Below are 21,116 nucleotides of genomic sequence, written 5' to 3' on the forward strand. Positions count from 1 at the left end.
GCATATTGTATATTTTACTGATATGCAATCAAGCAAAAACCGATTGTGAGTGGGGATGTGTTCTGGTTATTGTGGTCTCAGGCAGTGACTACAGTGCGATCATAATACCATGCCACTTTAGCTTATGTTTGCTTTGCTTTTTTTACCTAAAGCTCATTATATCAGAAGAAAAAGCCAAGTGAGAGCACAAAGCGCCCTACACTTCTATAGCATCTCTACTACTTGATTCTTGCAACATGACTTTATCTATGTGAGATCCCATTAAAGTAATTTAAATGTAGCTATTGGTCTTTCTTTCCCCTTGTCTAAATATAGTGCTGCAAATGATGACAAATCCACTTCAGCGTGCGTTTGTTTTTTTATTTTATCGCTGGAGTGGTGCTTTGAATCTAAGGTTCCTGCACTTAGTCTTATACTCGCCTACCGCCGTCTTCCCCTTCCGTCCCCGCTGTTCCCATTGGTCTCCGGTAGTTTGTAACCTGCCGGGGCAAATACCTTACATTAGAAGCACCACTCCAGCGCTGGAAAAAAAAAGTTTAGCTTTTAGTGCAGCGGCTGCACCACGGCATTAGAACGCAATTAACCGGCAGAATAACCCCATATCTGCAGGTTAATAGCATTTTGGGACATGACTGGTTCCTTTTAAGTACATCCTCTGTATGCAAAACTTACCTGAACCTCAGTCGGGGCCTTGAGATTATGACTATTCTTTTTGGAATTTGTGGCACATTCCCATATTTTAGTTCAAGGAAAGGCACGACCAAGTAAGTAATGTCATTCAAAAGTTTCAAGACCATGTGTAAATACGGAAATTAGAAAATGTCCCCAAAATTGTAGAAAAACTCCCAATTGCAGTATCTTATGTAAATGATCATTATTGCTGGATTTTTCTCTGGATTGTGCTGTACCACAATGCAAAGTGTTACCAAGCCGCAAATGTCCCCTATGGACAAGTTCTCTTTCTCTTCACAATTAAAAGATTTTTGAAATTAATTGAAAACTTGCATACCGGCACCAATGCAGCTGAAATAAACTAATATTGTATACCCACCCATTTTATACCCAACGTTCCTGCGCGCATGTTCCCAACACCCCCTTCTCACTTTGGATTTCTGCTTACATTGGTTAGTGGTAATGTCTACATGACCTCAGCCATTTACAGCTCAACAGTGTTATTATTGACAACAGTAGTCACATTGGGTATTTCCGCTGCGAATTACCACTGTGGAAAAATCTACAGCATAACCAATTTGGGCGTGATTTTGCGGCGAAATCGCGCCCATTGACTTGCATTGAACCGCATAATATCCGCATGTATACATGCGGATGTTATGTGGTTCAATGCGCGGATGGTACCCAGGTCTGGAGAAGAGGAGACTCTCCGTCCCGGGTACCATGGTACCTGCAAGTAAAAAGAGAATTATAAGTTAAAAAATAAAAAAAAAATTATTCATACTCGCCTCTCCGGCGGCGTCCTCTCTCCTCGGCGTCCCGTGGTGTACTGGCAGGACCTGCGGTGACGTAATTTAGTTAGCTGATGGTCACGCGACCTCTGGCGTCAGCAGTCAGGTGATGATCGCGTGACCATCGGCTGACTAAATGACGTTACTGCAGGTCCTGCAAGTACACCGCGGGACGCTGAGGAGAGAGGACGCCGCCGGAGAGGTGAATATAAGGTGTATTTTTTTGTTGTTTTTCTTACTTTAGATGCAGCATTTGATAGTAGAAATTTCCTCTAAGTTGGTCACACAATATAAATCCATGCTGGTTGCATGAATTTATATTGTGTGACCAACTTGTCAAACCCTTTTCCAAGTGATGCTCAAAATCGCTGGAAAAACGCTTGAAAAAAACGCATGTAAAATCCGCATGCGTTTTTTCTGCCAAGGAGATGCAGAAATGCTCAGGAAATTTCTGCTTCAAATCTGCATCGTGGGCACATAGCCTTAGGCTGTGTTCACACGATGCGTATTTCATGCGTTTCCGCGGCGTTTTTGCAGTTGCGTAAACGCCGCGGAAACGCATGAAAAACGCATGGTAGAAGGGAAGCAATGTTCCCCAATGGAAATCCGCATGTGCTGTGCCCAGGATGCGGATTTTTCCGCAGCGTTAACGCTGCGGTCAAAAATCCGCAGCATGTCAATTAATTTTGCGGAAACGCGGCGATTTCGCCGCCATTGACTTGCATTAGAACGCGCCAATTCCGCAAGACAGCATTTGTACTTGCGTAATTGGTGCGTTCTAATGTGCGGATGGTACCCGGGTGTGGAGGAGAGGAGAGTCTCATCCACACCCAGGTACCATTAAAAAAGCTGTAAAAGAAGAATAAAATAAAAAATAAATGTATTCTTACCATCTGTCGGCCCGCACAGCGCTCCCGCTTGGTTCCCGGCACTTGCAGTGAGTTGTAGGACCTGCGGTGACGTCAGAGTCATGTGACGGGTCACGTGACGCTGACGTCGGCAGGTCTTTCAATTCAAAGTTGCCGGCGAGGGAGAACAGATTGAGCAGGACAGCGCGGGCCATCGGAGGTAAGTATATACACTCTCTCGGTTCACACTGTATAAATCCATGCTGTTTGCATGGATTTATATAGTGTGACCTAGTTATCAAGCACTTTCCAGGTGATGCTAACATCGCCTGGAAAGCGCTTGTCAATCTGCATGCGGAAACGCATGTGAATCTGCATGTGGATCCGCATGTATTCTGCAGGAAAAACGCATGCACAATCTGCATGCGTTTTTTCTGCCAGGGAGATGCAGAAATGATGCAGAAATTTTCTGCTTCATTTCTGCATCGTGTGCACATACCCTAACACAACCATTTTTGATTCCTATCTTTTTTGAAACCTGACAACTCAGGTTTGTACCTCTGCGATCAATGTAAGGCCGCTAAAGGGATCTGTTTTGCATTATAAGGGGTGATTAATTGTGTACTTCTTGTGGTGAATGTACAGCATCTTATACAGATTTTTGTTTAACTCCTTGACGCTATTTTACATATATCCGTCATGTGCTCAAGTCACTTTGTGCTTTCACTGATTTCAGCTGCAAGAGCCTGACTGATGTACTCAGCCAGGCTCCTGCTGTGATTGCTAGGATGTGCATTCTTTCATAATCCAGCAGTTTAATCCCTCATATACTGTTGTCAATAGCAACAGAAGGATATGATTTGATAGAAGGAGAGTACTCCCTCTGTCAGACCTTTTGGCTTCCCTGCAGCGCAATTGCAGGGGGCTAATGAGTTGCTATGGCAACTGGAGGTCTTACAAAGGCCTCTGGGTCGCCATACACTGTAGCAAATTGGATCCTGCCAAAGGCAGACAATTATGTATGTAGCACAGTCTATTACACTATACTGTTAATAAGTAAAACAGGGACTAAATATTGTAAAAAAAAAAAAAAAAAAAAAAAATCCCTGCCCCCACCCACCCCAAAATTAGTTTCATTGGACATCACCAGTTATAGATTATACACTGTAGTCATATTGACCCGTATTACAAAACTACATCATTATTTATTCCATAAGGTGAATGCTGTAAGCAAAATTTCTGGCTTGTGGTCATCCAGCCTCTGAAAAAATGTGAAAATAAAGTGAACAAAAAAAGTCATATGTATCCAAAAAATTGCTGCTTATCCCGCCAAAAATAAGCCCATTGTACAGCTGTCAGCGTAGAAATGAAAAAAATTATGGGTCTTGAAATATGGCAATCTACCCCCATCTCACGTAAAAAAGAGAGATGGATACATAATGTCTACATCCATCTACTTTTTTGCTTAAAGGTAGTAAAACAATTCTGTATAAATTGGGTAGTGCTCTTGTTATATCAATCTGAAGAATAAAGGTAGTGTCATTTCAACTGAAGAGTGACTAGTGATTAAATTAAAAACTAAAATTCGAGAATTGTTTTCTTTTGCAAGTTTCACCTCTAAAATAAAGCGTAAAGTCGTATGTACCAGAAAACGGGTAACACAAAAAAAATAAGCCTTCATACAGCTTCATTGACAGAAAATTGCAAAACTTATGGTTCTTAGAATATGGTGTGACAAATATTATTTTCCTAACCATGTATTTATTGTATAAAAGTAATAAAACTATATATTTGGTATCACCATAACCATGCTGACCAACAGAATAAAGTTATGTTCAATCTTAGTTTATTAAAGAGAAATTTTCAAATTAAATAGAATAGGAAATGGTATAGAAAAGATAAATGGATACAAGGCCACACAGGGCCCCATTCAAGTCAAGTACAAAAAAAATTAACAAAGAAACTCTTGTAATATGAAAACAATACTTCTATTTTTCAGTGAAGCCTATATTTAACTGCATCTAAAACCATAGGATAACCCAAAAGAAGGACTCTGGAAACACACGAATCTAAGCTCAAAATGACTTTGTATTCTATGTGCTTATAAAATGTCTTACAAAGAAATCTATAAACTGGATGTTGGCCTTCACAACCAGCTTAGCTGACCAACAGAATAAAGTTAAAGGGGTTGTCCCTTTTCAGAATACTGCCTTACATAGGCTGCGGTAGCTATAAAATTGAACTCCTTTACGACCAATGACGGACACAGTACGTCATGAGCGGGTGTCCGTTCCCGCACTGTGACGTACTATGCCCGTCATGACATTGAACTTTCAGTGACCGTTCAGTGCTGATGGCTGTCACAGACAGCTGAGCAGCACGGGGACAGGTGCAGGGACCCATGCCGGCGGTCCCCGCACCCAGATCACTGTGACCGATCAAAGCATGATCGCGCAGGAGATGCTGAAATATCAGCACCTCATGCCCGATCAAAGCAGGAGCTCAGCACTGCCAGTGGCTGAGCGTATGCACTAGAAACCAGGAGCAGTGCCTACACCGCCCCTGGCTGTTAACCCCCTAAATGCTGCAATCGCAACATTCAGGAGGCAGGCAGAGGGACCGGAGCTCCCTCTGCCTTCAGATTGGCACCCCTGTGCGATCGTTGCCATGGTGACCTGACCCCCAGGTTGCCATGGTGACCTGACCCCCAGGTCACCAAGCTACGGAAGGCTTCTGAGTAGTGATGAGCGAGCATGCTCGTTTAACCCTTTCACCAAGCATTAGCACCGAGTAGCTTCGGCGTGCTCGTATATTATGTTCGAGTCCCTGCGTCTGCATCATTTCTGGCTGTTACACAGCCTCAACATGTGAGGATTCCTTAACAAATAGGCAATCCCTGTATGTGTTGAGGCTGTGTAACAGCAATAAATTATGCAGACGCGGGGACTCGAACATAATATACGAGCACGCCGAAGCTACTCGGTAAGCACCTGAGCATGCTCGGTGAAAGGGTTAAACGAGCACTCTTGCTCATCACTACTTCTGAGACCATGCTCAAAGCATGTTCTAAGAAGCTTTCAGCATTGGTATAATGCATTGCAATGCTAGTGCATTGTACCTGTGAAAAAAAACTGAAAAAAGTGAAAGTACCATAGAGAGACAAAGTAAAAAAAAAAAAAAAACGTAAAAAATATATTTAAAAATAATAAATATTGCACTAGTAAATACTCAATCTTTGGAAAAAAATATACAAAGTACACATTTGGTATCTCCGCGTCCGGAACAACCTGGTTTATAAAACTCACACTTTTGATATGCCGTAAAAAAAAAAAGCAAATGATGCTTTCATACCGCTGGAAAAAAGTGGAATAAAACGCAATCACAAAGAGGAATATAAATAAAAAAGGGTACCGCTGAAAACATCTTGTCCTGTAAAAAAACAAGCCGCCATACAGCTCCATCAGCCGAAAAATATAGAAGTTATACCTTCCAGAATAAAGCGATGCAAAAATAATTATTTTTCAAAAAAAAAAAGGTTTTGTGCAAGCGTCAAACATAAAAAAAAAACGAAATAAATGTGGCATCGCTGTAATCGTACTGACCCGAAGAATAAAGTTGTGTTTACCAATTTTACCACACTCAAAACGGCATAAAAAAAAAACTTTCTGAATTGCTGGTTTTTGTTCATTCTGCCTACCCAAAAATCGGAATAGAAAGCGATTTTAAAAAATGTCATGTGCCCGGAAATGGTACCAATAAAAACCGTCAACTTGTTCCACAAAAAACAAGCTCTCACATGACTGCAGAAATAAGGAAAAATTATAGCTATCAAAATATGGCAATGCAAAAACTAGATTTTGAAATAAAAAGCATCTTTTGGTGTGTGACGGCAGCCAAACCTAAAAAAAAATATATAAATCTGCTGTAATCGCACCGACCCGAAAAATAAAGTCGTCTAATCATTTATACCGCACGAGGAACTGCATAAAATATAAATTTGTTCATTCTGCCTCCCAAAGATCGCCGTAAGGCTCGGCTCACATTTATCCTGCGCTCTACGCTGAGCGCTTACCTTGTAAATCTCTGAAATACATGATTCAGACAGAACCTTCGGCGGAAGATTCCATATAATGAGGCAGACAGAGACACTGTGGACACTGTGTGGCCTATGATCTGGCGGTGTCCATCTTTTTGTTAGACGTGCATAAAAGTGCTGTCGGCCACAGTTTTGTGCACCTCTGAAAAGGACAACTCTGAACAGAGGCCAGACTGAATCCAGAGTAACTCTGCTGCCTCATTATAGTGAATGGATCACTCAGATGGAAACCCTGAAGTAAGTTCTCAGTGTAAATCGCAGGATAAATGTGATCCAAAATGTTCCCAATAAAAGCTTCAACTCAATCCTCAAAAAAAAAAAAACCCCACTCGGGCCCGTCATCTGCTAATGTATAAGGGGCTTCCACGTTACTTGTAGGACAAAGACTCTGGAAAAGCGCTATGGCTCCTTGCCCCCTAAAAGAAATTCAGCAAGTAATGCGCTCCCAAATCCAAATTCCCTCCTCCCTTCTGAGCCTCACAGTGTAACTAAACCACATTTAGTGTCCACATGTTTGGCATTTCTGTAGCGATGAGAGCCAGCCTAATTTACAGGTGCGTGTCTCCAGAAGTACAAGTTACGAGCACTACAACGTACTGGTCATTACAACATACTGGTCACTACAATGGCAGTTTGCAATTTTCACTCAGCAACATCCACTGCTGCTACTCTGGAACGCCACGTGATGGCGGGTCACCGATGCGTGAGCATGACAACTCTGGGTCTGCAGCAGACCCCTGTGATTGTCATGTAAAGATTGCCATGAGCGCCACCTAGTGGTCGGCGCTCATAGCACAGGAGAATTTCTACTACATAGAGGCGATCAGGTAATTATTACTGCTTCTAGTCTCCTATGGAGACTATTGAAGCAAGCAAAAAGTGTAAAAAAAAATGTTTTTAAAAATTTGCCCCATTCAAAATAAAATAAGAAAAAATAAACCCCACATACATATTTGGTATTGCCGCGTTCAGAATATCCCGATCAATATAAAAAGAATTCATCCAATCGGTAAACGGCGTAACAAGAAAAAAAATTCCAAACGCCAGAATTACGTTTTTTTGGTTGCCGCAACATTGCAATAACGGGCGATCAAAACATCGGATCTACCGCAAAATAGTATCAATAAAAACGTCAGCCCGGCACACAAAAAATAAGCCCTCACCCAGCCCCAAATCCCGAAAAATGGAGAAACTACGGGTCTTGGGAGAATGGTGCCTTTTTTTTTTTTTAAAGTCTTTTTTTATTTTAGTAAACTTAGGAATTTTTTTTTCACCACTTAAATAAAAAAAGAACCTATATATGTTTTGTGTCTACGAACTCGTAATGACCTGGAGAATAATAATGGCAGGTCAGTTTTAGCGCTCGGTGAACGTGGTTAAAAAAAAAAACACAAACGACAACTGTGATATTGCATTTTTTTTCGCAATTTCACCTCACTTGGATTTTTTTCCCTGTTTTCCAGTACACGATATGGTAAAACCAGTGATGGCGTTTAAAAGTACAAATTGTCCCGCACAAAATAAGCCCTCACATGGCCATATTAACCGAAAAATAAAAAGGCTATGGCTCTGGAAGAAGGGGAGCAAAAAATGAAAACTGAAAATGCTCCGGTCATGAAGGGGTTAAAGAGGTTATTGGTCAGGGCTGTAAACATGTCATATAGCCATGGTTATTGCTCAATAGTAGAGCACACCGTTTCTATTTACAAGATAAGTAGAGAACTGTTTTTGTTTTTTTTCTAAAACATCGGTTTGCATTTTTTTGTTTTCATATTTATCTGTCCATGTTCCAATTTATTATAATAGAGCTTTTATAACCTCATGAGAATTCCCTCTCCTAAGATCAGCTGCTGCGTAGCCAAACAGAGAATCCTTGTCTGTAGCTTTCTCTATAGCTTGAGGTTTTTCACTACTATTGGTGGTTATGAATAGGGAGTCACTACTTAGTAATAAGTGTACAATATATAGCGTATGGACAATTACTGCCTTGTCTTTTCAAGACCTAGACTTGTTTGTTTTTTACATGTATATTTATAGTGAGTGCTTAGAGTTGATTCTCGTGTGTGTATAATATATATACATGTAAGTGTATATGTATGTATGTGTAATAAATAAACACACACACACACACACACACACACACACACACACACACACACACACACACACACACACACTGCAGACCAAAAGTTTGGACACACCTTCTCATTTAAAGATTTTTCTGTATTTTCATGACTATGAAAACTGTACATTCACACTGAAGGCATCAAAACTATGAATTAACACATATGGAATTATATACTTAACAAAAAAGTGTGAAACAACTGAAAATATGTCTTATATTCTAGGTTCTTCAAAGTAGCCACCTTTTGCTTTGATGACTGCTTTGCACACTCTTGGCATTCTCTTGATGAGCTTCAAGAGGTAGTCACCGGAAATGGTCTTCCAACAATCTTGAAGGAGTTCCCAGAGATGCTTAGTACTTGTTGGCCCTTTTGCCTTCACTCTGCGGTCCAGCTCACCCCAAACCATCTTGATTGGGTACAGGTCTGGTGACTGTGGGAGGCCAGGTCATCTGGTGTAGCACCCCATCACTCTCCTGCTTGGTCAAATAGCCCTTACACAGCCTGGAGGTGTGTTTGGTTTCATTGTCCTGTTGAAAAATAAATGATGGTCCAACTAAACGCAAACCGGATGGAATAGCATGCCGCTCCAAGATGCTGTGGTAGCCATGCTGGTTCAGTATGCCTTCAATTTTGAATAAATCCCCAACAGTGTGACCAGCAAAGCACCCCCACACCATCATACCTCCTCCTCCATGCTTCACGGTGGGAACCAGGCATGTAGAGTCCATCCGTTCACCTTTTCTGCGTCGCACAAAGACATGGTGGTTGGAACCAAAGATCTCCTATTTGGACTCCTCAGACCAAAGCACAGATTTCCACTGGTCTAATGTCCATTCCTTGTGTTCTTTAGCCCAAACAAGTCTCTTCTGCTTGTTGCCTGTCCTTAGCAGTGGTTTCCTAGCAGCTATTTTACCATGAAGGCCTGCTGCACAAAGTCTCCTCTTAACAGTTGTTGTAGAGAGGTGTCTGCTGCTAGAACTCTGTGTGGCATTGACCTGGTCTCTAATCTGAGCTGCTGTTAACCTGCGATTTCTGAGGCTGGTGACTTGGATAAACTTATCCTCAGAAGCAGAGGTGACTCTTGGTCTTCCTTTCCTGGGGCGGTCCTCATGTGAGCCAGTTTCTTTGTAGCGCTTGATGGTTTTTGCAACTGCACTTGGGGACACTTTCAAAGTTTGCCCAATTTTTCGCACTGACTGACTTTCATTTCTTAAAGTAATGATGGCCACTCGTTTTTCTTTACTTAGCTGCTTTTTTCTTGCCATAATACAAATTCTAACAGTCTATTCAGTAGGACTATCAGCTGTGTATCCACCAGACTTCTGCACAACACAACTGATGGTCCCAACCCCATTTATAAGGCAAGAAATCCCACTTATTAAACCTGACAGGGCACACCTGTGAAGTGAAAACCATTTCCGGTGACTACCTCTTGAAGCTCATCAAGAGAATGCCAAGAGTGTGTAAAGCAGTCATCAAAGCAAAAGGTGGCTACTTTGAAGAACCTAGAATATAAGACATATTTTCAGTTGTTTCACACTTTTTTGTTAAGTATATAATTCCACATGTGTTAATTCATAGTTTTGATGCCTTCAGTGTGAATGTACAATTTTCATAGTCTTGAAAATACAGAAATTTCTTTAAATGAAAAGGTGTGTCCAAACTTTTGGTCTGTACTATAGATAGATAGATAGATATAGAGAGATGGATAGATAGATATATATAGAGAGATAGATATAGATATAGATAGATATATAAAAAATGTGTGTGTATATGTATGTAAGAAAGGTAGAATATGTAGCTTGAGAAAGGTCTCCACTGTGGATCGAAACGTCACCATATGGGGCATTAAAATCAACTTTTTTTTTTTTCAGTGAATTGGAGTGCTGCTTTCATAATGTCTGGAGATTATATACACAAGCACGCACGCATACATACACACAATACATGTATATGTATGTCTATCTATAGAATTATATGCATGCACACAAACGGGTCCAATTTTTAAATTGCAATAGACCATAGACACGTTGTCAGCCTGTCCTAGGTTACCTGAAGGTCTGACTGAATGGACTTGGTGCTCCCTTCACCTGTCCACGTGTCTTGGATGGCAACATGTATGCTCAGGTAATCCACAGACATGGTTTAAAAAAGCAATAAATAACTGCACTTTGTGAATCTACATGTTATTCTTCTCGGTAAATCAGACTACATATTCAAAATGACTGGTTCCTTTTTTAAACTTCTCTTTTTGTTTTTATAAAGTTCACTTTAATCTTCTCTTTCTCAAAAGGTTTAGGTTTTTAAATGGACTGATATCACTGTATTGCTCATTTCATTAATGTTAACTCAATTTTTTTTTCACCCATTGGTGTGCTTTGTCATAATGGTACATCATGAATTGTCTTACCAGAAGCTTGGTGCCATATAGATACCCCGGGAGGTCATGCTGAGACCGTCACTGTGCTTATTAATAGCCAAACTCCTGTTGCAAAGGCAAGGAACAGAGCAACCTGCGATTCTCTGTGGTCACGACATTGTCATATGATGGCTGCAGCGTTCATACTTCATATGGAACTGTGAAGGCCGCAGCAGTGCTGTTTATGTGGGGCACTTAAGGAGTAGTCCAGTAGTGGACAACACCTTTTAAAGTTTTAAAGGAAACGGTTATGTAAAAAAAAATTTGCTATTCACTTGCAGATCTGGGGTTAATCTGTAGGTTAATAATGTTCTAAAGCTGTGCGGCTGCTGCACTGGAAGCTTGGCTACTGGGAGGAAATAACTGTATTCCTCCCGGCAGCCACAAGCTTCCAGTCACCGCTCAGTATACAGCTCTCCCGGCACTGACTGACAGCTGGCTCAGCACTGATGCCCTATAGAGCCGGCTGTCAGTCTGTGTCGGGGCACGGTTACAGCCACTGCTCACTGTATACTGAGTGGTGACTGACTGTAAGTCTGGGGCTGCCGGGAGGAGTAAAGTTAATTTCCTCCTGGTAGCCGTGCTTTCTGTGTGCTGGCCACATGGCTTTAGAACGTTATTAACCATCAGAAATACCCCACATCTGCAGGTTAATGGCATTTTTTGACATGACAGGTTCCCTTTTAGGTAAATCTGATCAATCAAGGACATTGCCTGTTGGCAAAGGTATATCAATTACTCCAACATTTTAAAGCTACATACTGGAAATGTGTTTTATAGAAAAACTGCTTCTTTTTATCTATTTTATATAGATGGAGAGAGAGAGGTAGACAGATACATATATAGATAGATAGATATCGATATCCTTTTAATAATTTGTCTTTTGGCTCTACGACTTGTACAGGTGATGCTGCATGAGTTTAATATCCTTCACCTTACAATTGGTTTTACTACTGCAGCACATACGCTGCCTGAAAATCTTGGCTGAGTGGAGACTGAATTGAACTATGATACAAATGTCTTGAGGCCGTGGCTGCCATTTGCTGGAGCGCGCCCAGCTGGATGCCGCTGTGTTGACATTGACGTTGCCCATACCGGTTTGGCCTCTACAGCAATTGTGTCATTTGGAACTGTGTGTGAGTGGGCTGGCGAGGGCAAACCAGTACACAATGCTAATCTGTTGTTTCAAAACCTCTGGAGTGACGGGGGATTGTGTGCATGACGACATTTCCGGTGACGCCTCTCCTGCTGCAGTCCAAAGCTACAGCAGAATAAATTTCATACTCATTTTCCATCATGTCAGCCTTACAATGCTTTCATCAAAGGCTAATTTGCATTTCTATTTCCCCCAAATTCAGCATGTCCTAAAATTCCAAACAACAAGGAGACTGCCCCTTCTTTCTACTTTGCCAGTGAGTTGTTGTTTTTCATTCCCTTGCTTTTACTTGACTGTACTTATAATCACTTAGTGAATGTTGAAAAAGCTTTCCGTTACACTAGAAAGTGTGGGCAGAGATAAAGGGCCTGTGAATAGATGCATTGTAGTCTTGGTAGATTCACGAGCAGTTTCACATAGTAGCAAGAACCACTGGAGAAAAACCTAATAAGTTTTTTTTATCTCTAATATTTAGTAGAGTTAATGGCAAATTTAAAAGTATCACCTAAACTCAAAGGGAACGTGTTGCCAAATTTTTTTTTAAATCAGGTTTTTTTTGTTACGTGTATTTCTAAAATGTTTCCTGCACCCCCTCACTTCACAATGATTTTTGCACACACTCATTAGATGCTTCAATGCATAAGATGGAACTTTGCCTCGATCAATAGACCGATTCTATGTGGTGGTCTTTCCTAAAACATGAAGTTGAATTCCATAAAAAGTCTGTAAAAAATTGCAAGAATTATTATTATTATTAAAGGTTGATATGGAAAAAAAATTGCCACACACATATTCAGTGAGTCCTTTTTATTACACGCCAAATCTCTGGTAAAACTGGCACTTTTTTGTCTAGTCCCCTTGGAGTGGAGGTGTCCATGTGTGTGCAGAGACCCAACATACAAATGTAAGGCTATCGCAGCGAAGACTGGGCATCTCTTGTTGAGTGACCACACTTTTATGGTGTATCTGGTTGACATACTATAAAAAGTAGCTTGCGTATATGTGAAAAAAATATTCACTATATTTAATTTGGCTCTCTGCAAAGCAAACATGCCTGACAATCCAGATGTGTGGAAGCAGAGGCAATATCAGTGCATGTGATGACCGCTCTCTTGGACCTGTCATCACCGCCATGTTGGTAACGGTCAGTACTATAGATATCCAATAATGTGAACTTATTTCACCAGTTTTTGAGCTGCAGTTGTGCACACATGTGAAGAATAGTGACTGTAGATATTTAGATTTTTACAAACACATGGAAACTGTTATAATCGGCCTAAAAATAATTGTCCAAATCTGTTTAACATGTACAGTTCTTCTATACACATTCTGTGCCAGTTCATTGTCTTTCTCTTGGAAATGCTTGAACACTGTATGGACACCACAGAATGCCGCTGGAATCTGTTAGTTATATCTAAGGCAGCGCGCAGTCATGGAAAACACTGGGATATGCTTGTTCCAAAAACTATGTAAGGGATATAATAAAACCTTTGAGCTTGCTTGCACACACACTTAGTTCTTAAGGTATCACACATTTTTTGGCCCACAGGCCTTATCAGCTTGAGCCAGTCTTACACTGCCTCTAGCAGAGCACTGGAAATGAAAAGTTTCTATTGTTTAAAGAGAACCTGTCACCAGAAAAAACGCTATTAACCTGCAGATATGGGGATAATCTGCAGGTTAATAGCGTTATTAACATCCCGGCGACCGCACATAGCCGAACACTGCAGGGAGAAAATTAACTTTATTTACCCCCGGCAGTGTTCTGGGTTCAGTCACCAGAGCACTGGCTGTAACCGCGTCCCCTGCACTTACTGACAGCCGGCTCCAATGCAGAGCCACAGACGGGGCCGGGGCGCGGTTACAGCTTCTGCTCTGTATACTCAGAGTGACTGAAACTGGACCGCTGCCGGGGGGACTGAGTTACATTTTTTTTTAGTGTTCAGCTAAATGCTGTCGCCGGCAGGTTAATAACGTTATTAGCCTGTAGATTAACCCCATATCTGTGGGTTAATAGCATTTTTCTCTGGTGACCAGTTCCCCTTTACTGTGATTATATCACCGGCTGACTTTGACTATATTTTTATATACATTTTTTTTTTCTCTCATTGGTTTAGCCTAAAAAAGTATTTTTTTTTTCTACTTTTCAGCCAGTTTTCTTTCTTTCTTTTTTTAACGGTATGTTCACGTGTCTGATTTGCATTTTGCAAATCCAATCTATATTTTTACTGCAAGGTTTGCATTAGAAATTGCTCCAATTTTTCCCACAGACGAGCAGCTGGTAAGGCTGCGGATCTGAATGAACATTAATCCTCATCTGGCCGGTGTGATTGTTTTCTGTGCAGAATCCATGGGCATAAGTAACATGAAATGTTGTGTTCAATGTGAACATGGTGGCAGAAAACCTGTTTGTATGCCAAGGGGAGTGTGGTGGGTTTCATGTGGATTTGAACACAAAATTTACATGAAAGCTGACCTGTGTGAACATACCTGTACAAATCTGTTCATAGGAAATTGCTGCTTTTGTACTTATTTGTGAGATACAGCAAGGTTTTCTTTTCTAGTACAGTGTATTTGGGCTAGATGCGTTATAAAGTCATACACATGATCTACTAGCTTTGATTTTTTTCATGTAATTATACAAAGCTCCTATGTGTTTAGATGCTGCACATGACACCAGATCCATACTTGGCCTCTATGGTTAAACTAGAGTATCTTTTGTTATCTGAAACCTTGGCCGGCACAGCACACACATGAGGCAGCGGACCTGTAGGGAAATCTGGTCATCTGTATTTATTCAGATGGCGTTATTATTTGTACTGTATATGATCTGTCCAAAAACATTATCCACTCTTTTATCGTCATCTAAACAAGTTGGCTAGTGAGGAGTTAAAGTAATCTTTGCTATATGACTGTAATAATTATTGACCAATTTCTAAAGGGAACTATTAGCCGTTTATACAAATAAGAATGTAGGTGTATCATCTTAAAGGGAATTTGTCAGCAGCTTTTTGCTATGTAATCTGACAGGAGCTTGAAGTAGGGATAGAGACCCTGATTCCAGCAATGTATCATTTAGTTTGCTGGGTGCAGCAGTTCTGCTAGAATCCTTTTTCTCGTCTGCCGCGCGTGGAATGCTGAGCTGTGTATAACTCCGCCCACAACACTGTGTGTACATTGACAGAGAGCTGCCAATCAGTGCTGGGGGAGAGGTTAGACTCAAGCAGCTTATCCTATAGTGATAATCTCCTGCGGATAAAACACTGATTGTATAGAAAAGGAAAACGCAAGCCAGTAAGTGACACATGGCTGGAATCGGCGCCTACATTTTGCTTCTCTCAGATTACAAGGCAAAAACCTGGTGACAGATTCCCTTTAAGGCCTGTGTGTTTTGTCTTAACTAGGCTTGTCGTCGTACCATCAAAAGTCAGTAGTTTATTAATAAGATATTTCTTTTGTTGCTCTATTGTGATCCTTTTTTTCACCCTAATTATAAACTGCTGTCATGCAGAACAGAAATACAGCCATATAGATAATTCCATGGAAATTGAGCTACATTTCTAAATTACAATACCTTTTTAGGATACAGTAAATTTACCATACAGTCCTGTAGAAAACACAGATACATGTTATGAGCTATATGGAATGAGACTTAGGATTTATTACTTTTCTATTTGTTAGATCTGTGTGGGGACCATTTTATAGGATTAAAGTGAATCGTGCTTTATTAATGCTCTTGTTTTTGCCATTTAGTTATAAAGTATACATCAATTCTGGTCCCTATAACTACCATCTTTTGATGCTGTTGGCTCTTACTATTACATGATGGGACTGTGCTTATTTTTGTATGTTCTTTTTCTCTCTCTTCTTCTCACTTCCAGTTTCTACTAGCTCACTAGCACAGCAGTACGCACACCCCAATCCTGCTTTACATCCTCACCCCCCTCATCCTCAGCCTTCAGCCACCCCAACTGGACAGCAGCAGTCTCAGCATGGAGGCAGTCATCCAGCACCAAGCCCAGTTCAGGTAAAGTATCTAATAATGTGAAGCCTGTTTAGCCTTATATTGTCCTGCAATACTAAAGAAATTCACATCCAGGAAGATCTCTGTTTTGGTTTATGAAGGTTAATGATTCTAGAACTTAAATATTTCGATTCAAATGTAAAGTGGATCAGAATGTAGTTATATTTTTTGCTGGAAATAGCTGCATTATTCTGTCTTGTGTCGGCAGGCATTTTCCTGCAGTAATGGGAAGTGCAGCTTACTACTTGTCAACTTTTATCCTATATAACACTAGAAATGGCATTCTTTACCCAGTGTATTTTTATGTTTTGATTTCCTTCTATGTTGGGATGATTAATACAAATGCTTTTCTCCTTTTTACATAGCACCACCAACACCAGACAGCCCAGGCTTTGCACCTTGCTAATCAGCAACAACAGTCTGCTATTTACCACACGGGGCTGGCTCCGACACCGCCTTCTATGACCCCTGGCTCTAATGCTCAGTCCCCACAAAACAGCTTCCCAACCCAGCAGACTGTTTTCACAATTCACCCTTCACATGTCCAGCCTGCCTATACCAATGCACCTCATATGGCTCATGTGCAACAGGCAAGTAACGATCTGCACTGTACAATGCATGTGGATCTGCTAGATAAGCTGTAAGCTATCGTAATTGCCTATTTAATGAACAGGCATGTAGGGGTCCTAGGTGTGCCGGTTACACTCAGAACTCTTTGTACAGCTTATAGTATAATTGTATGCTTGTTCTGGTTTTCTTCGGCATTACCTTGTACTTTTTTTTTTTTTTTTTTTATAACTTGAGCTATGATTGTATGATTGCAGTAGTTTTTTTTTATTTCTTTGAGGGTGGTCAATGGGTGTTAGGAACTGTCTGATAGGTGCAAGTTCCACTTCAAGGTTTCTTACCTAACCTCTTTAGTCTCGCAATATGCACTATAGACTGGTACCTTTTATACATGGTGCCCCATTAGAACTTTCCCATCCGTGGACAGTCTACCACTCTAATTCTGGCTTAACAGATGTACAAATACAAAGCTTTTCTCTGTCTTTAGTGAAAATATTCTAACATACCTGACTTTCCAATATCATTTACTGTGAAGGCTCATGTTCAGTCGGGAATGGTTCCTTCCCATCCAACTGGTCATCCCATGATGCTGATGACTGCACAGCCTCCAGGTGGTCCTCAAGCAGCGCTTGCACAGAGTGCTTTACAGCCCATTCCTGTTTCTACAACTGCACACTTCCCCTACATGACACATCCTCCAGGTGAGCCTTGGTTCAGCATGTCAGCAGATTTTTTTTTCTTTTTTTTTCATGTGACATGCTTTAAGGTCTTGAATATTAACTTTCCTTTTTTATATTTTTTCTTTTAGTGCAAGCACATCACCAACAACAGCTCTGAACTTGGTGCTTCTGTGAAAAAGGCTGGAACCCTTTTGTAGGCCAAAAATTCTCGCCACCTTCTTCCTTCCAGTGGAAGTTGTGACATCTAGAATTTCTCATTTTTGTTTAAAGAAAAAAAAAAACCCACCCTGATTTCTGCTAACCTCCAATAGGAATGCTAACTGATCACTTTGCAGTGGGAAAGAGTCGAATGGAGTAGAGGCATGTAGGAGCTTGCAGGCTGACCATGCGCTGCATTGTTCCTCCTAAAGCCCCACCTTTTGCTTGCTGATAACTGGAAGTTATTTATTTTTAAAGGCCCTTCTAAGTTATGAACTCATCAGCTAGCAAAGGAAATAACACGAGTGATTCTTGCTGCTATCTTCACCTTAAAAACAAAAACCAAGACTCTAAAACCCCTTTTTATGTCTAAACTTGAAACCGATTCAGTAAGATTCTTGTCATCAAACTGATGGATTATTATTTATGAATCAGGTTTGATGTGACCACTGTCCTGCAACAGTGGAGTAACTTTTAAGTTAAGGAAAAAAAACTTTTACTTTGTAGATAATATAAAATAAAAACTTACAAAAAAAAAATAAAAATTAAAAAAGTTTTAAAAACTGAAAACTGGCTTTGTGATTTTATAATTTGTTGTTTAAAGGAACTGCATGCTCACACATCTCCAGGACAAGAATAGAAGGTAAATGCTCAGCTTGCTTCTCTCCTGCAATAAATGACACATTTATATTGTTTATATATTTATTTATATTTATATGGCCTTATATAAAGCCAAATATTTCTGCTATGGATCCCAATGCAAATCTGCAGGCTGCGGAAATGACACTTTTACATTAGGGTTGAATTCATGGTGAAAATCTACTGCTTTTTTTTTTTTATACAACATAGTCATATGCATATCATACAAAGTGTTCATGGGGCCAGAATTACAAAATAAATTGTCTGTCTTGAATCATATATAAAAACAGATGGTTATCCAGTGGATAGAATCTCAGCCGAGGGTGAGCATAGTAAAATTGAACAATACTATGGGCTAGAACCAGTTGTAAATCAGTATTCAAATAATCTATGATGATGATATGCCATTTGAGATCCATAGCATGTGTTCTGTAATACATTACATCTTATACATTAAGATAATAAGCATAGGAAGCAAATGTACATGAAGACATATTCTCGGTTGTTAGCATTAACTTTACACCGTTTGTTGTCCAGAGTTCAAATCCCACAAAGGCTAACATCTGTAAGGAGTTTAAATGTTCTCTCCATGTTTGTGTGGGTTTCCTCCAGGTACTCCTCTGTTTCCTATGAAAATCCAAAAATACATTTTTAGTCCAGCCGCATGGACAAAGCATAAAATCTTCTTTATTGAAGAAGCCATGCCATGATTAAGAGCGAGTTAACCGCTCAAAACGCATGGGATCCGTACCTCATTTTATTACGTTACTCTGTTGCAACATGTTTTTGCTCAATATTCAATAAAGATTTTATGCTTTATCCATATAGCTGGACTAAAGATGCATTTTTGGATTCTAATAGGACTGCTACACAGGAGCATGGTCCGTGCCTTGGATTAATCCCATCTACGCCCTTACACTTTTTGGACTCTGGTTTCCTCCCATACTCCAAAGCCAATACTGATAGAGGATGTAGATTGTGAGCCCAAATGAGGACAGCTCTAATATCTGTACAGTGCCGTTGAACTAGTGGCGCTATTTAAGCGAGTAAAAGCTATATACAAATAATTAAATATATACATCCTGATGGAATGGCACCAAACCTTGACATGCGTTTTGGCACTACGCCTTTTGTCTCCTTCCACCAAAGTCATAGTGCCAAAACACAGGTCTGCGTTTGGTGCCACTCCATCAGGATGTATGGTCTGTTAATATTTGTGTGCGCTATATACTTATCTAAAATAAATAGATGCATTATAGAGCTCATGCTGTAAATGCTAGTTCAGAGAGATTACACTGCCCTTGATTCTCCTTTCATACATCTACTATACTCAATAGACTTTAGTATTTACTGCCTTTACATAGTCTTGCCCTTATTTTAGTTTAAAGGGGTATGCCCATCTCCAAGAGCCTATCCCAATATGTAGTAGGTGTCATAATATTATCAAATCCCTCAAATTATAAAATGAAGTATAGATCTTCTGATTTGCTATGTTGCATGCCCTGCACGTGGGTAAGCGACATAGCGAATCAAAAGTACTATGTTACGTTTATAATTAAAGGTATTTGCTAATATTATTACACCTACTACATATTGGGATAGGATCTTGTAGATGGGACTATCACTTTTAAGTCCTCTTAATTTTTTTTATGGGGGTAGTTCTGGAAACTTTTTCAAGTGATCTTCATTTAAGAAAAATGCAACCACCTAAAATATTGCAACAAATGATGGTTTTACTGTAGTTCTTCTTGCTTCAACATAAGGGTACATTCACATGTGAATTTGTGGCAGAAGGTTCTGTGACTTCCTGATTCATCTAAAAAGTCTTGCAGAAATCCGCATTACTGCTGCAGATTCAAGTCCATTTAGATTTGTGGATTTGGTTTTAAAGGGAAGCTGTCATCCGGAAATGACTTTTTGAATAAATCAGGTTTTGTTACATGTACTTTATAAAGAAAAGTTGATAGATTTAACATCTGTGTGGTCCACACCTTACTCTGCACTGACATGCTAAATCGTCAATGCCAAGTAAGGATATTGCAGTAGATTGTATAGTTGTACAGAGCTGACAGACACAGCCTGGCTCCCCACAGAGAAAGTAAACATAATTTCTTATCATGTTTCATCACTGTGTAGTCAATGCTGAACAAATGTGTATACAGACTAGGAAGCACTGACAGTGCTTCCTTCTCTGTACCCAGTGATCATATGATCACTGGGTGTAAGGATGGAGCTATAGCTGCTGGGTCCTAGGAGACTTTGTCAGCTCTGCTATACAGCCAGGTGGCTGAATTTCCTCTCTAACTTGGGCTAATATACCAGCCCCAGTTACAGGGGATCACCGCAATTAAAATAATATATTAATATGTTCAAATGCTGCCCCAAGATAATTGTCAGGGGCACATTGTGTAAAATAAATATATATATATATTATACATTATACAAAAGCTGCGAGCCCAAATTACTTTTTACAGCCTGCCCCAGTCAATAAAAAATGACTAATAAAATGGTGTTACTATTTCCATAATTTTTATTTCCAATGTCTGCAAAAAAGTAATATAAAAATGACAGAAGAAATTAAGCTCTGTGTATCTCAAAAAAAGCAAACATTACTTAAACATCTGAACAAGAAAAAAGTGTAAAGCAGTTAATAGCTCATGTACAATAAAATGCAAAAATTTGCTTGTCAGAAACGGGGGGTGGGGAGGGGAAATTTCCTGGGCTGGAACTAATTGAAAAAAAAAAAAAGTAACCATGCAATTTTCGAACTGGCAACTGGGGTGTTTTTAATCTCATACTTTCTGTTCTTTCATGAAGAGTTTACAGGAGATTTCTGTAGACTGTGAGCCCTCGCGGGCAGGGTCCTCGCTCCTCCTGTACCAGTCGCTGACTCATTTTGT

At 40.1% G+C, this 21,116-nt stretch overlaps 1 protein-coding gene across 13 annotated transcripts in view; it reads left to right on the plus strand.

The window, feature by feature from the left end:
- ATXN2 (ataxin 2) overlaps positions 1 to 18,094 on the plus strand; it is a 92,103-nt gene extending 74,009 nt beyond the window's left edge. For 3 of the 13 annotated variants that reach the window (XM_073676337.1, XM_073676328.1, XM_073676329.1), the window contains exons 22-26: positions 12,311 to 12,364; positions 15,990 to 16,135; positions 16,498 to 16,722; positions 17,235 to 17,400; positions 17,508 to 18,094. In XM_073676337.1, the coding sequence (XP_073532438.1) occupies positions 12,311 to 12,364; positions 15,990 to 16,135; positions 16,498 to 16,722; positions 17,235 to 17,400; positions 17,508 to 17,536 (620 nt within the window). In that variant the 3' untranslated portion in view covers positions 17,537 to 18,094. The remainder of the gene's footprint in view (positions 1 to 12,310; positions 12,365 to 15,989; positions 16,136 to 16,497; positions 16,723 to 17,234; positions 17,401 to 17,507) is intronic. The other 10 variants (XM_073676327.1, XM_073676325.1, XM_073676326.1 and 7 more) reach the window with 6 other exon arrangements.
- Positions 18,095 to 21,116: the final 3,022 nt, after the last annotated feature.

Source organism: Phyllobates terribilis, unplaced genomic scaffold (genome assembly GCF_046119375.1).
Source record: "Phyllobates terribilis strain yellow unplaced genomic scaffold, ASM4611937v1 Scaffold_1__5_contigs__length_1240528914, whole genome shotgun sequence".
Lineage (NCBI taxonomy): Eukaryota > Metazoa > Chordata > Amphibia > Anura > Dendrobatidae > Phyllobates > Phyllobates terribilis.